This window comes from Nerophis ophidion, linkage group LG02 (assembly GCF_033978795.1).
Source record: "Nerophis ophidion isolate RoL-2023_Sa linkage group LG02, RoL_Noph_v1.0, whole genome shotgun sequence".
In the NCBI taxonomy this organism is placed as follows: Eukaryota; Metazoa; Chordata; class Actinopteri; order Syngnathiformes; family Syngnathidae; genus Nerophis; species Nerophis ophidion.
Window position 1 is genome coordinate 76,614,101 of NC_084612.1, and position 17,500 is coordinate 76,631,600.

Consider the following 17,500-nt stretch of genomic DNA (forward strand, 5'->3'; position numbering starts at 1 on the left):
GTCCTCTCAATTACTCTGTTGATTGCTATTCTGAATGTTGCTGGGCCGGTTTTGGAATTGTATTATTATGGTATTATTGTGTATTATTTTGTTGGATTGTTTAATTTAAAAACAAAACAAAATGGCAGTTTAAAGACAAAAATCTGGCTTAACTTCTCGACTATCCAAAAGACCCACACTCATGAAGTAAATATTTCAATAAATATTATTTTTACTTTCAACATTTAAATATCTACATCAACTAGAGATCTATGTGTCAATTATACATAAGTTTTTTTTTTTTTTGAGCAATGATAATTTTAAAGCATTGCATTGCATCTTTGTGTTATTAGTATCAACATTGCAGCATTTTCTTCTTGCTCTTCATTTCTAATTTTTATGGGGTATTTTTTGGTAATAGTGTTTTCAAAATGGGCTGCGGGCCACACTCTATGGCAGGGGTGTCCAAAGTGCGGCCCGCGGGTCATTTTTTAACGGCCTCACGGCACATTTTCAGAATACAATTGAAAAAAATTAAAAACATAAAAAGTGGTATAAAAGAGCAAAAAGGTGAAATGTAACAAGAAATTGTTGCAATGCTTAATCTAATAACACAAAGCTGCCATGCAGGCTGTGTCTTTCTTTAAAAAAATAATAATGAATCAAAATCAATGTCATTTTGAATTATTGACCTATTCAAGGCCCTGATTACGTCACCTTAAATATTCCACTTTGAAATATTTTTGGGGGAAAATGTCGCATATTTTGTGTTTTGTCATATAAAAAAACTGAGCTGTTTTTTTAAAGAAGGGCCTAAAACAAACAAACAAAACAAACAACAATAAAACTTAAAATTGACGGATATATCTGAAGTTGATCTCAAGATTATTGTGCTAAAAGTAAACAGTAAAAAAAATGTATAATTTATATTTAACACTTTAATGAGTAGGACACTTTTGGATCCCCAATTATTTTAGTGTGATTTGTTTTAAAGTGTCATTGCTCCAAAAATAATAATGAATCAAAATCCATAATTAAGTCTCCAATTATTATATAATCTCAAAATGTTCCACCTAAAAAGTTTTTGGGTGAAAATATTGCATATTTTGTGTTTTTTCTATTTTTTTTTCCTAATGTTGATGTAGAGCAGCGGTCGGGAACCTTTTTGGCTGAGAGAGCCATGAAAGCTTAACATTTTAAAATGTATTTCCGTGAGAGCCATATCATATTTTTTTAACACTGAATACAACTAAATGTGTGCATTTTTTAAGTAAGACCAACAGTATAAGTCTCTAATTCTTTTTAATAACATTGTTATTTTTTAACAGGTGCGGTAGAAAACGAATGGATGGATTAAAATGCATGAGAATGTTTTATAGTTTGAACGTTATTACCAGAGGAATTATTCATTACTTACCGTGTTAAGCAATGTCATCTAAGATTTATCTGATAGCCAGATGCAGTCATCAAAAAGAGCCACATCTGGCTCTAGAGCCATAGGTTCCCTAACCCTGATCTAGAGATTTAAAACTTGAATAATAATGAAAATAATAATTTCATTTCATTTTTATTTATCTCATTCATTGATGTGCATTTAGAACGATAAATAATGATATCAGAATTATACAATTTAAATTCACACAATTCCTGAGAAGGAGCAGGATGAAGAAAATCTTATAATTTCCTGCCCCCTTTGACATAATACATGATCGTACTTCATGAATATCATTGAAGCCGACACATATATCCAAATGTAATGAAACAATCAAAAACAAAAAACACAAGAAAAACACAACAAGTGCAAAACTTCATAAAGTATAAACCCAACCAAGAAAATAATAGTAATAATATAATATACACCTCACGGAATGATACAGAGTAAATACAAAACCAGACAAAAAATTGGTAAAATAATAAATAATAAATAGGAAACACAAGCTATACTGAATAATGACACATTTTTTAAAAACATTTGGACCAAAACCCTTTGGGGTCCCCGGGATCATAACTGAGTGGAGGCCTAAATGTATATTTTATATACATATATTTTATTGCTTTTTAAAATAAATAATATAAAAACGGCCCCCGCCTGCTTTGATTTTCCAGTGTGCGGCCCTCAGTGGAAAAAGTTTGGACACCCCTGCTCTAAGGCAACAATATCAGTGAGCAAAAAGTGGCCATGAATGAATGAATGGTTTATTTTGAGCCATGCAAACAAAAAAAGAGAATGACATAAAATACAAAAGAAATATATAAATACATTATTTTTACACCTACATTGAAAACATTACACGTGACTAATCTTTTGTAGATGTCAAGATTGGCTCAAAAGGGAGTGGGAAGAAGTAAACTTATTAGGTCCCCCCCCTATACATATACAATATATATATATAATATATAATACAATAATATATATAATATAATTCAATTCAGTGGTTGCTGCTATATATTGTCTATATATAATACATTTAAATTCACACACACTTACATATATTATATGTACACACACATATATACACACACATACATACAATTTTATATATATATATACATACACATATACATACATACATATATATATACACATACATACACATAATCAAATACATATACCCAAAATACACATATCGCACGCACGCACGCACGCACGCGCACGCACACGCACGCAAACACACACACACACACACACACACACACACACACGACACCTATATAAATACTATATATATAATAGTATATATAATATACACTTTTGTCTAAACATTATTAACCGTTTATGGTGCCTATGGGAACAAGCTTTCATTTTGACTGTGATATTAGTGGTTAAAAGTGGATCTGTGGCTGTGGAGCTACTGCCCTTGATCAACAGGACCTGAGGACCACTCTTGCTATGTGTCCTATGCTGTGCATTAAAAGAGACGAGGGGAGCCCCCTGCCAGAGAAGTTATGAACCAGTTTAAAAGTACCTTGAAAGGCCTTTTTAAAAAAAAAAAAAAAAAGCACCGAATCAGACACGTACCTAATGGACTGGCCGACCAGTGGACCACCACACCGGCTTGGTCCTCACAGGCCAAATGAGTGAAGGAGACGTTGGCAACCTCATGGATGACATGTTTCCCTTGCGGGTAGTTTAACGAGCAGTCTGATTGGAGGGAAAAAAAAAAGAGTATAAAAGTCTTTATTGTCTCCTCACAGGAAGGTAACAATACCGCTTTTCATATGATTCATAAACATAGAAACATAATCAAAAGTAGTCCATTTGGTATATCCTTCCGCAAAAACAGGCGTCCAAACAAAGAATCCCACACACCCGTGACTACTTTTTTATACCCATAAAGATAAAGAAGGTGAGAAACGCTTGACAGACCGTATTGTACCATATGTCCCGGCAAGAAATCTGCGTTCAAAAGACTCCGGCTTATTAGTGATTCCTAGAGCCCCAAAAAAGTCTGCGGGCTATAGAGCGTTTTCCGTTCGGGCTCCAGTACTCTGGAATGCCCTCCCGGTAACAGTTCGAGATGCTACCTCAGTAGAAGACATTTAAGTCTCACCTTAAAACTCATCTATATACTCTAGCCTTTAAATAGACCTCCTTTTTAGACCAGTTGATCTGCCGCTTCTTTTCTTTTTTCTCCTATGTCCCCCCCTCCCTTGTGGAGGGGGTCCGGTCCGATGACCATGGATGAAGTACTGTCCAGAGTCGAGACCCAGGATGGACCGCTCGTCGGGACCCAGGATGGACCGCTCGCCTGTATCGGTTGGGGACATCTCTACGCTGCTGATCCGCCTCCGCTTGAGATGGTTTCCTGTGGACGGGACTCTCGTTGCTGTCTTGGATCCGCTTGAACTGAACTCTCGCGGCTGTGTTGGAGCCACTATGGATTGCACTTTCACAGTATCAAGTTAGACCCGCTCGACATCCATTGCTTTCGGTCCCCTAGAGGGGGGGGGGGGGGGGGGGGGTTGCCCCATATTTGAGGTCCTCTCCAAGGTTTCTCATAGTCAGCATTGTCACTGGCGCCCTAATGGATGTGAATTCTCCCTGCCCACTGGGTGTGAGTTTTCCTTGCCCTTTTGTGGTTCTTCCGAGGATGTCATAGTCGTAATGATTTGTGCAGTCCTTTGAGACATTTGTGATTTGGGGCTATATAAATAAACATTGATTAATTGATTGATTGATTGACTAAAAACTACCTCTTCTCTGTCCGTTCATCACCGTCTTAGCCAACAGGTAACGTTAAATATTCACCTGTCATTTAATTATTTTCTTATTCTTTTTTTTTGTATTTCACATTTTATTCTTGCAAGTAAAGCTATAATTAAGTTCTATAAAAACGTGTTTTGTGTTAATATTTTAGGCGCAGGGTTGTCAAACTCCTTTTGGGCCACATCGCAGTCATGGCAACCCTCAGAGTGAATATATATATGAATAGTAATGTATAATGGCCTATGCATTTGATTAGTACATTTGTTTACGTACATACAAATTGATGGATAACTTGCTTTGAAATCAAAAGTCAGCAGCTATTTAGTTATTTTTATTCGTACAAAAAATGTTTGAAGTATGTGTTAATATAAAGTGAAAAATCCAGTGTTTTTCCAAACAGTACATCTTTAAAGAAGATGTTCGGCTACAATATGAAGTTAAATAGTGCCGTTGTTTTACAAATACAGCTGCGACCCAGCAGGCACAAGACATTGATACAACGTTGATTATACGTACATGTCCTGGCTTTGAAACAATGTTGAAAAATAGTCATATTTGTACATTAAGACAACGTTGAAGTCTAACGTTGGATCAAATTTCAATGATCGAATCAACGTCACAACCTGACATTGAATAAACGTTTAAAATCATGTTGTTTCAACGTTGTTTTTGTGCTGTGAGATATTGGTTGGGAAATGACCAAATTTCTATGGTCAAATAACCATCAGAACCCAACATTAATTAAACGTTGTCAAAAATCATGTTGTTTCAACGTTGTTTTTGTGTTGTGAAATATTGGTTGGGAAATGACCAAATTTCAATGATCAAATCAACGTCACAACCGGATATCAAATAAACGTCAAAAAGCATGTTGTTTCAATGTTGTAAAATATCGGTTGGGAAATGACCAAATTTCAATGGTCAAATCAACGTCACAACCTGACATTGAATAAACGTTGTCAAAAAGCATTTTGTTTCAACATTGTATTTGTGTTGCAGAATATTGATTGGGAAATGAACAAATTTCAATGATCAAATCAACGTCACAACCCAACATTGAATAACGTTGTCAAAAAGCATGTTGTGTCAATGTTGTATTTGTGTTATAGAATATTGGTTGGGAAATGACCAAATTTCAATAATCAAATCAACGTCACAACCGGACATTAAATAATCGTCAAAAGGTATGTTGTTTCAATGTTGTATTTGTGTTGTAGAATATTGGTTGGGAAATGACCAAATTTCAATGATCAAATCAACATCACAGCCTGACATTGAATAAACGTCAAAAGGAAGTTGTTTCAATGTTGTATTTGTGTTGTGAAATATTGGTTGGGAAATGACCAAATTTCAATAATCAAATCAACGTCACAACCGGACATTAAATAATCGTCAAAAGGTATGTTGTTTCAATGTTGTATTTGTGTTGTAGAATATTGGTTGGGAAATGACCAAATTTCAATGATCAAATCAACATCACAGCCTGACATTGAATAAACGTCAAAAGGAAGTTGTTTCAATGTTGTATTTGTGTTGTGAAATGACCACATTTCAATGGTCAAAATATCATCAGAACCCAACATTAATTAAATGTCGTCAAAAAGCATGTTGTTTCAATGTTGTATTTGTGTTGTAGAATATTGGTTGGGAAATGACCAAATTTCAATGATCAAATCAACGTCACAACCTGACATTGAATAAATGTCAAAAAGCATGTTGTTTCAATGATGTATTTGTGTTGTAGAATATTGATTGGGAAATGACCAAATTTCAATAATCAAATCAACGTCTCAACCGGACATTAAATAATTGTCAAAAAGTATGTTGTTTCAATGTTGTAAAATATCATTTGGGAAATGACCAAATTTCAATGATCAAATCAACGTCACAACCGGATATTAAATAAACGTCAAAAAGCATGTTGTTTCAATGTTGTAAAATATCGGTTGGGAAATTACCAAATTTCAATGGTCAAAATATCATCAGAACCCAACATTAATTAAATGTCGTCAAAAAGCATGTTGTTTCAATGTTGTATTTGTGTTATAGAATATTGGTTGGGAAATGACCAAATCAAGGTCACAACCGGACATTGAATAAACGTCAAAAAGCATGTTGTTTCTACGTTGTATTTGTGTTGGGAAATATTGGTTGGGAAATGACCAAATTTCAATAGTCAAATAATCATCACAACCCAACATTAATTAAATGTCGTCAAAAAGCATGTTGTTTCAACATTGTATTTGTGTTATAGAATATTGGTTGTGAAATGACCAAATTTCAATGATCAAATCAACGTCACAACCTGACTTTGAATAAACGTCAAAAAGCATGTTGTTTCAATGTTGTATTTGTGTTGAAGAATAATGATTGGGAAATGACCAAATTTCAATAATCAAATCAACGTCACAACCGGACATTAAATAATCGTCAAAAAGTATGTTGTTTCAATGTTGTAAACTATCGTTTGGAAAATGACCAAATTTCAATGGTCAAATCAACGTCACAGCCTGACATTGAATAAACGTCAAAAGGAAGTTGTTTCAATGTTGTATTTGTGTTGTGAAATATTGGTTGGGAAATGACCACATTTCAATGGTCAAAATATCATCAGAACCCAACATTAATTAAATGTCGTCAAAAAGCATGTTGTTTCAATGTTGTATTTGTGTTGTAGAATATTGGTTGGGAAATGACCAAATTTCAATGATCAAATCAACGTCACAACCTGACATTGAATAAATGTCAAAAAGCATGTTGTTTCAATGTTGTATTTGTGTTGTAGAATATTGATTGGGAAATGACCAAATTTCAATAATCAAATCAACGTCTCAACCGGACATTAAATAATCGTCAAAAAGTATGTTGTTTCAATGTTGTAAAATATCATTTGGGAAATGACCAAATTTCAATGATCAAATCAACGTCACAACCGGATATTAAATAAACGTCAAAAAGCATGTTGTTTCAATGATGTATTTGTGTTGTAGAATATTGATTGGGAAATGACCAAATTTCAATAATCAAATCAACGTCTCAACCGGACATTAAATAATCGTCAAAAAGTATGTTGTTTCAATGTTGTAAAATATCATTTGGGAAATGACCAAATTTCAATGATCAAATCAACGTCACAACCGGATATTAAATAAACGTCAAAAAGCATGTTGTTTCAATGTTGTAAAATATCGGTTGGGAAATGACCAAATTTCAATGGTCAAAATATCATCAGAACCCAACATTAATTAAATGTCGTCAAAAAGCATGTTGTTTCAATGTTGTATTTGTGTTATAGAATATTGGTTGGGAAATGACCAAATTTCAATGATCAAATCAAGGTCACAACCGGACATTGAATAAACGTCAAAAAGCATGTTGTTTCTACGTTGTATTTGTGTTGGGAAATATTGGTTGGGAAATGACCAAATTTCAATAGTCAAATAATCATCACAACCCAACATTAATTAAATGTCGTCAAAAAGCATGTTGTTTCAACATTGTATTTGTGTTATAGAATATTGGTTGTGAAATGACCAAATTTCAATGATCAAATCAACGTCACAACCTGACTTTGAATAAACGTCAAAAAGCATGTTGTTTCAATGTTGTATTTGTGTTGAAGAATAATGATTGGGAAATGACCAAATTTCAATAATCAAATCAACGTCACAACCGGACATTAAATAATCGTCAAAAAGTATGTTGTTTCAATGTTGTAAACTATCGTTTGGAAAATGACCAAATTTCAATGGTCAAATCAACGTCACAACCTGACATTGAATAAACGTCAAAAAGCATGTTGTTTCAACTTTGTATTTGTGTTGTAAAATATTGATTGGGAAATGACCAAATTTCAACTGTCACCTCAACGTCACAACCCGACATTGAATAAACGTCAAAAGCATGTTGTTTCAATGTTGTAAAATATTGTTTGGAAAATTACCAAATTTCAATAATCAAATCAACGTCACAACCCGACATTGAATAAACGTCAAAAAGCATGTTGTTTCAACGTTGTATTTGTGTTGTAGAACATTGGTTGGGAAATGACCAAATTTCAATGATCAAATCAACGTCACAACCAGATATTAAATAAACGTCAAAAGGCATGTTGTTTCAATGTTGTAAAATATTGTTTGGAAAATTACCAAATTTCAATAATCAAATCAACGTCACAACCCGACATTGAATAAACGTCAAAAAGCATGTTGTTTCAACGTTGTATTTGTGTTGTAGAACATTGGTTGGGAAATGACCAAATTTCAATGATCAAATCAACGTCACAACCAGATATTAAATAAACGTCAAAAGGCATGTTGTTTCAATGTTGTAAAATATTGTTTGGAAAATTACCAAATTTCAATGGTCAAAATATCATCAGAACCGGACATTAAAAAACGTCAAAAAACATCTTGTTTCAATGTTGTAAAATATTGGTTGGGCAATAATCAAATAATCATCAGAACCCAACATTAATTAAACGTTGTCAAAAAGCGTTTTGTTTCAATGTTGTAAAATACTGGTTGAGAAATTACCAAATTTCAACGGTCAACTCAACGTCACAACCTGACATTGAATAAACGTCATCAAAAAGCCTGTTTCAACGTTAGGTTTGAGTTGCTCAGCGTCAGGACTTAATTCAACAAGTTCTCAACGTTGTTTCAATGTCTGGTGCCTGCTGGGAAAGAGTTTGAAGCAACGTCAAATGAGCCATTATCTCTATGGGCTTCTGAATGCTGCTCGACCAAACTGAAACTATTCGAAATAACAAACATACAGAATTGACTCACCACTGAATAGAAGTTCAGTTTGAGACAACATGCAGGTGTATCTATGAGACAACTCAGTCCATCAAAGTAGAACGAGTGTTTTTGTCCTGGCTTTACGTGAACAGTTAAGGTCATCGACAACATCCTATTGCCCTACATTTGAGCGACATTTAGGAATTAAAACCTTGCCTTTGCAGTTAAGATGGCCGCAGTTTGACCCTGGAACAGATTATTTATTTGCTCTGTTTCCCGCCGGAAGAAATGCTAACATAGATGACCATGCCGCGGTCCACATCGCTATTGTGAAAGTATTGCGAGGATATTTTTCAAGACAAAGAATGATGGAAGAGGGAGTGAGGGCTAACACGATTCACTGGCTCTGACTGTTGATGGAAGAAGAGGAGGAGGAGGAGGAGGAGGGCAGGAGAAAATGGGATTGTGTCCAGGAATTTTAGGAAGGATGGAGGGACCTTTCAGGAGAGCAGCGGATGCGACACGAGTCACTGCTCTGCTTCCTAAAGCCTCCAGAAGCACGGCGGGGGGTCATGTTCAGGACTCAAGGAGAAGGTCACAGCTGGTTGCTCATTCATCCTCCTCTTCCTCTTCCTTAGAACGCTCCTCTATGCGAGAAGAGGAGGGGGAGACAGCACCATGGAGAACAAGCGAAGGCTTATCTTCCTCATTATTGTTTTTTTTAACACTATTTTTTTATGAAAAAGAGCTTCACTTCCAAGATGTGGCCACTAGGGGGGCGTATTGGCATCTGGTGACCACCATCATGATTCCATAGCTAACTTCTAATTGCACTTTATCTATACTACGGATTAGGGTTGTCCCGATCAGATATTTGGATCGGATCAGCCGCCGATATTTGCCAAAAATGCGTATCGGCAAGGCATGGGAAATTGCCAATCCAGATCCAGTTTTTTAAAAGAATCCGGTCCGTGTTTTCCAACGCACCAATTTAAAAAATACATTTCACTTTTCTGCTGCTCCCTAACTTCCGTTCCGCATTTTCCAGCAAACCGTCAACACATCCACAGGTCTGTGTCCTAACCGTTAAGACGGCCATGTGAAAGTTACCGGTAAAGATGTCAGCTGTGTGGGATTATTTTACCCTACAAAACGAAAAAGATGAAGAGGTGGAGTGCAAAACATGCTACCATAAAGTCAAGCGTGGTGGTAAAGTTGTAAGACGTTTTAATGACTCTTGAGAGTGAGAGGCTTTTTAGCAAAGCCTCACTCATTATTGATGAACACAGGACCTTACCATGAATTGATCAACGTGGACCCCGACTTAAACAAGTTGAAAAACTTATTCGGGTGTTACCATTTAGTGGTCAATTGTACGGAATATGTACTGAACTGTGCAATCTACTAATAAAAGTATAAATCAATCAATCAATCAATCAATCAATCAATCAATCAATCAATCAAAAGGAGCAGGCGGACACCTGCGCATCTTCAAGTGCTCGTCTTTGTTAGAAAGAATCTCCCCATTATGCTTGGACTTCAATTGTTTGCCCCCCCTGACTGGGGAAAACAATTGAGGGGAGTGTGTAGATCAGGGGTAGGGAACCTAAGGCTCTAGAGCCAGATGTGGCTCTTTTGATGACTGCACCTGGCTCTCAGATAAAGCTTAGCTGACATTGTTTAACACGATAAGTAGTGAATAATTCCGCTGGTAATCACAGTGTCAAAAATAACGTTCAAAATATAAAACATTCTCATGCATTTAAATCCATCCATCCGGTTTCTACCGCACCTGTTCAAGATGTCGCATTAATGGTAAGAAGTATTTTATTTGTTGGTTAGGTTCAGAATAACAGTGTTATTAAAAATAATAAGAGACTCATTATACTCTAAAAATGTTGGTCTTACAAAATAATGATGCATTTAGTTGTATTCAGTCTTAAAAAAAATATTATATGGCTCTCACGGAAATACTTTTAAAAATATTTGGCTTGTATTGCTCTCTCAGCCAAAAAGGTTCCCGACCCCTGGTGTAAATAGTTGTTTTTTTTTTTTTTAAGTTTACACTTGTTCAAAAGCAAGTATTGATGCTGAGTTATAGACATTTTATACCACTCAGGTTGTCTGAGTGTTTTGCTTTTTTAAATAATGTTTAAAGCATTATTTGCACTTTATACTGGTCACTTTTTTTACTGTTTGATGATGCCATTTCTGTTTGTCATGTATAATTTTGTCTATTTTCTGTTCATCCTTTAATAAACAGGTGAGTTTCTTGTTACCAACCATTGTGTATTATTCAAACTCACCTAATTCAGCTGGCTAGTTGTTATCAAGAGTACTAAAACCCTTGTCAACATGAATCTGACAACTAAGTAGGCCAAATAACTTTAAACTTTAATACATGCTCGGATAGGCCAGTATCGGTATCGGATCGGAAGTGCAAAAACAACATCAGTATCGGATCCTAAGTGCAAAAACCTGGATCGGGACATCCCTACTACGGATAATTATACATTTGTTATTCCCAGTTTCATCATCTGTGACCATGCAGTCCTGGGAGGTCAAAGGTCACTGTGCCTTTGTTTCGCACTTCCATGACATCACTGCAAACATTCCCCGTCCTACCAGCTGGAGGCTTTGAGGGAAAGGAGGCAGTGAAGTGTGTCAGACACACACACACACACACACACACACACGCACACACGCACACACACACTTGTATTTGTTACCTTCTTGAGACCTCTGACAGATGCTAACCTCTTTAGGACCACCCTTTCTAAATATATAATTATATGTATTTACAATATCCATCCATTTCTACCGCTTATTCCCTTTGGGGCTGCGGGGGGCGCTGGCGCCTATCTCAGCTACAATCGGCCGGAAGGCGTCGTACACCCTGGACAAGTTGCAACCTTGACAGACAGACAACATTCACATACTATGCAAATAAAAAAAAGCTTGCTGTGAAAAGTTGGAACTTCACAAGAAAAAGGTCACAATTTTACAAGTAAAACTTATAATGTTGGCATTTTTAAAATAAAATTTGTAATTTTACTCAACGCAAGTCAAAATGTGAACATTTGTGCAATATTATAATAAAAGATTGAATTTTACTCTATAGCAGTCTTAATTTCACAAGAAAAGCTTAAAATGTTGGTAATTTTATGAAAAGAGACGTCATTTTAGTCGACAAGTCACAAATTTATACGAAAACTTGAAAATGTTGGCAATACTATAATGATCATCGTAATTTTACTTGACAAAATGATGGCAAAAGTCACCATTTTACTCAGAAAATGTCAGTATTTTACATCAACAACAAAAAAATTGGCAATATTGTGATAAAAGTCAGAGTGTTATATGACAAATGTCACCATTTTGCATCAAGTAGTAATAATTTTACATTAAAAAGTAATAATTCTACCAGAAAATATTGCAATATTACCGAAACAGAAAGAATATGAGAATTGTTCCCAATTTTATAAGAATAATTTAATATGTGAGAAAAAAGTTCATTTATTTTGTTTAGAAGTTTTTGTTTGTAAATGGTTTTAATCTTCATTATTTACTTCATTATTACAGTCACTATATACATATATATTTTTTTAAATTAATTTTGGCCAAAGGGGGCAAATTTCAATATCTTACACACACTTGTTATTTCATATGTTGACCAATTTTAGAACCTACACAGTTTTGTCTTCCTCTGGGACCACCCTAATTTTGATAAATTTCTTCAACAGGGGTGCAACCTACTCAGTGGCCTAGTGGTTAGAGTGTCCGCCCTGAGATGGGTAGGTTGTGAGTTCAAACCCCGGCCGAGTCATACCAAAGACTATAAAAATAGGAGCCATTACCTCCCTGCTTGGCACTCAGCATCAAGGGTTGGAATTGGGGGTTAAATCACCATAAAGGATTCCCGGGCGCGGCCACAGCTGCTGCTCACTGCTCCCCTCACCTCCCAGGGGGTGATCAAGGGTGATGGGTCAAATGCAGGGAATAATTTCACCACACCTAGTGTGTGTGTGTGACAATCATTTGCACTTTAACTTTTAACTTTAAATGCAATGGTTTTCCGTATTGGGACCATGATTTATGTCCTTACTTCTTCACACCTCCTCATATGGAAGGTACTTTTCCTTGTTGATATCTCAAGAAGGACAGAAATACAAGAACACACACACACACCTCAGTACTTTTGCACAAAGAGCGACTGTCACGTGAAAGCACCTCCGAGCGTCACCGCGGCTTCAAACTGCTGCCTTTCTGCACGTTTGCTTTCATCTGGAAGACATAGGATGTCATGGTTTCAAAGCGACCTCTGACCCTTGACCTGCGTGCTATTGGTGGTAATCTTAAAAGACTTAGCTCCGTGAAGAAGTTTGATTCACAGCAAACCTGGAGCAACTGAAAATGAAACCACAAGTGTGTCTAGTTATATGTATTATGCTATATAAACTGTCCCTGGTTTTGTGTTGTTTATGGTTTATTCCTGTCTAGCGCTCTTATTTGTATTCCAATTCCTGTTCTGGTTATGCCTAGCAGTGACTTCAACACTGTTTCTGAACACCGTTCTCCACACCAGAGACCTCGATTAGAGGTGTTTCGGGCACGTCCAACCGGCAGGAGGCCCGTGATTATGTCTCCCGGCTCGGGATCCCCCAGAAAGAGCTGGACCAAGTGGCTGGGGAGAGGAACATCTGGGCTTCTCTGCTTAGGTTGCTGCCCCCGCGACCCGCCCTCAGATAAGCGGACGAAATAGCGTAGCTCAACCAAAGATGATGTAAAAGTCTCATTCAGGTCGCATTGACGTTTAGACTGCAGTCACATTTGAAAAGATCCTATTTCCATCGGACTCGGACTACCTCCGGAAGTGGCCTGAATCCGATGCGAAAAGATCAGATTTGAAGCACTTTGGAGCATTCAGACTGGCAAAAAAATATCTAATCCGTGTCACTACTCACTTGAGGGCAAAACAATCAGATTTAGATTCAGTGTAAACTTAAAGTTAAAGTAGCAATGATTGTCACACACACACTAAGTGTGGCGAAGTTATTCTCTGCATTTGACCCATCCCCTAGATCACCCCCTGGGAGGTGAGGGGAGCAGTGAGCAGCAGCAGTGGCCGCGCCCGGGAATCCTTTTTGGTGATTTAACCCCCAATTCCCACCCTTGATGCCGAGTGCCAAGCAGGGAGGTAATGGCTCCCATTTTTATAGTCTTGGTATGACTCGGCCGGGGTCTGAACTCACGACCTACCGATCTCAGGGCGGACACTCTGACCACTAGGCCACGTAAACCGGTTTAGTGACATATAAAAAGCCAAGTTAACTTACAGTACAACGGGAAAAGTGGTACAAAATGGATGGATGGATGGATAATATAATTTATAATGTATTCTTTACATTACATAATATTGTTTAAAAATACATACAATAGAGATTAAATAATAGTACAATTTGATAAATATTTAATTATTTACCCAAATACATACCATATTTTTCGGATTATAAGTCGTTCCCGAGTATAGGTCGCACTGGCCGAAAATGCATAATAAAGAAGGAAAATACATATATCAATCAATCAATCAATCAATCAATCAATGTAGCGCAGTGGAAGAGTGGCCGTGCGCAACCCGAGCGTCCCTGGTTCAATTCCCACCTAGTACCAACCTCGTCACGTCCGTTGTGTCCTGAGCAAGACACTTCACCCTTGCTCCTGATGGGTGCTGGTTGGCGCCTTGCATGGCAGCTCCCTCCATCAGTGTGTGAATGTGTGTGTGAATGGGTAAATGTGGAAGTAGTGTCAAAGCGCTTTGAGTACCTTGAAGGTAGAAAAGCGCTATACAAGTACAACCCATTTATCATTTATTTTACTTATATAGCCCTAAATCACTAGTGTCTCAAAGGGCTGCACAAACCACAACACAAACCACTACGACAATCTCGGTTGGCCCACATAAGGGCAAGGAAAACTCACACCCAACGTTGGTAACAATGATGACTATGAGAACCTTGGAGAGGACGAAAGCAATGGATGTATGCTGGAGTATAAATCACATTTTTGGGGGAAATTTATTTGATAAAATCCAACACCAAGAATAGACATTTGAAAGGCAATTTAAAATACATAAAGAATAGTGAACGTTATATGAGGCATAAATAACCAACTGCTATGTTAACCTAACATATTATGGTAAGAGTCATTCAAATAACTATAACATATAGAACATGCTATAACTTTACCAAACTATCTGTCACTCCTAATCACTAAATCCCATGAAATCTTCTTCCTCGATGTCGCTTCTAAACAACTCTGCCAACTCCAAAGGTATGCGCCGCTTCCTCTTGTCCTTTTCTGCTGCATATTTCACTACGTCCAGTTTGTAATCTGCACTACATGATCTCCTTTTCGCTGCCATTTTTGTTCAGCCCTTCTCAATTTTTCTAAGTTACCGCCAACGATGAAATGATCCATTTTAATAGCTACGGCAGCAGCATATAGCAGTTAGCATCCCATGACCCTCCCCCACCGAATTCTTATTGGTTGACGTGTGTGTGACGATTGCTGACATTTTCTTCGTCTCTTCCGCGAATTAGATAAATAATATTATTTGATATTTTACGGTAATGTGTTAATTTCGCACATAAGTCGCTCCGGAGTATATGTCGCACCCCCGGCCAAACTATGAAAAAAACTGCGACTTATAGTCCGAAAAATACAGTACAACACTTTTTTTGTGTTTGCCACAAGAGATATGGATGAAAGGGTCAAGATGCATATTGGTATTTGAAGACGACACACACACACACACACACACACACACGCATACACACACACACACACATGCATACACACAATGGGCAATGCCACTGCTTCTCGCTCATGGTCACGGACAAAGGCCGGCTGCGAGGATCGTCCACGGCTGAGGAACTTGACTTGTACCATGAAAGGAACAAAAGAGGAGGAAGCAGAGGGCGGTGGGATGGTGGGGAGGGTGTGTGGGCTGCGGGGTCTTCGGAGAACATGGGGAGGGGGTCATAGATGGTGACACTTGAAGTAAGTTTTACTTTTGCCTGCTACCTATTTTTGTTGACTTTATTCGAATTTGTTAATCAAGAACTTTTCATTAATTTGCCATTGACTAGTTAGTTAGTGAGAGGCCCGTCTTCCACGGGGAAGACCCAGGACACGTTGGGGAGACTATGTCTCCCGGATGGCCTGGGAACGCCTCGGGATCCCCCGGGAAGAGCTAGACGAAGTGGCTGGGGAGAGGGAAGTCTGGGCTTCCCTGCTTAGGCTGCTGCCCCCGCAACCCGACCTCGGATAAGCGGAAGATGATGGATGAATGGATGGATAGTTAGTTAGCTATCAATTTTATAAATAAATATGATTATATTCATCACATTAAAATGTTTTACTACATTCTCGGCTTGTCACAAATCTACAATACACGTAGTTGAAATGGTTGAAAACTCACTGTCGCTTCTGAGTGTGATGGCCAGCTTTCGACTTGCATCTGCTGCAGACAGCATCTGTTAGAGAGAGAGAGAGAGAGAGAGAGAGAGAGAGAGAGAGATACGCACATTACATGACATCAAAACACATCGAATCGTGGCAAAAGGAAATTGCCAAGTTACACAATTGTGGCCCCAAACAAGATGCGGAGAAACCGCATGACTGTGCCAACGACACACTTTCCTTTCCCACTCTGCCGTGACCAACGTCCTTAAATGAACCACAGCTCCCCAGTACCAGCAACACTCAAGCAGCCTCCAACTGCCTTGAATATTAACTTTTTAAGGTCATGGCAAGTATTGCCTTAAAGGAGGGTTCATATTTTAGAGCACCAAGGAAAGTTGGAAGGGCATACATTATTTTCTTTCGAGGCAGGGGCTATTTTTTGTTTTGATATACAAAGCCTGTTTCTATACAAAGACAACATATTTGATGTTCAAACTGATAAACATTTTTTTTTTTGTGCAAATAATCATTAACTTTAGAATTTGATGCCAGCAACACGTGACAAAGAAGTTGAGAAAGGTGGCAATAAATACTAACAAAGCTGAGGAATGCTCATCAAACGCTTATTTGGAACATCCCACAGGTGTGCAGGCTAATTGGGAACAGGTGGGTGCCATGATTGGGTATAAAAACAGCTTCCCAAAAACTGCTCAGTCTTTCACAAGAAAGGATGGGGCGAGGTACACCCCTTTGTCCACAACTGCGTGAGCAAATAGTCAAACAGTTTAAGAACAACCTTTCTCAAAGTGCAATTGAAAGAAATTAAGGGATTTCAACATCGACGGTTCATAATATCATCAAAAGGTTCAGAGAATCTGGAGAAATCACTCCACGTAAGCAGCATGGCCGGAAACCAACATTGAATGACCGTGACCTTCCATCCCTCAGACGGCACTATATCAAAAACCGACAACAATCTCTAAAGGATATCACCACATGAGCTCAGGAACACTTGAGAAACCCACTGTCACTAAATAAAGTTACTGTTTCAAATTGTTTTTGGAAATATTTGACAGTGTCATCCGGACCAAAGGGGAAGCGAACCATC

At 37.6% G+C, this 17,500-nt stretch overlaps 1 protein-coding gene and 1 long non-coding RNA gene across 3 annotated transcripts in view; both read right to left on the reverse strand.

Moving 5' to 3' along the window:
* LOC133546085 (uncharacterized) overlaps positions 1–17,500 on the reverse strand; it is a 424,415-nt gene that overhangs the window by 30,938 nt on the left and 375,977 nt on the right. The gene's annotated exons all lie outside the window — the stretch shown is intronic.
* il17rd (interleukin 17 receptor D) overlaps positions 1–17,500 on the reverse strand; it is a 72,285-nt gene that overhangs the window by 30,938 nt on the left and 23,847 nt on the right. The window contains exons 2-3 of one of the 2 annotated variants that reach the window (XM_061891840.1): positions 16,409–16,463; positions 2,999–3,121 (exon numbers count right to left, since the gene is read on the reverse strand). In XM_061891840.1, coding sequence (XP_061747824.1) covers positions 2,999–3,121; positions 16,409–16,463 — 178 coding nt within the window. The remainder of the gene's footprint in view (positions 1–2,998; positions 3,122–16,408; positions 16,464–17,500) is intronic. The other variant, XM_061891848.1, reaches the window with a different exon arrangement.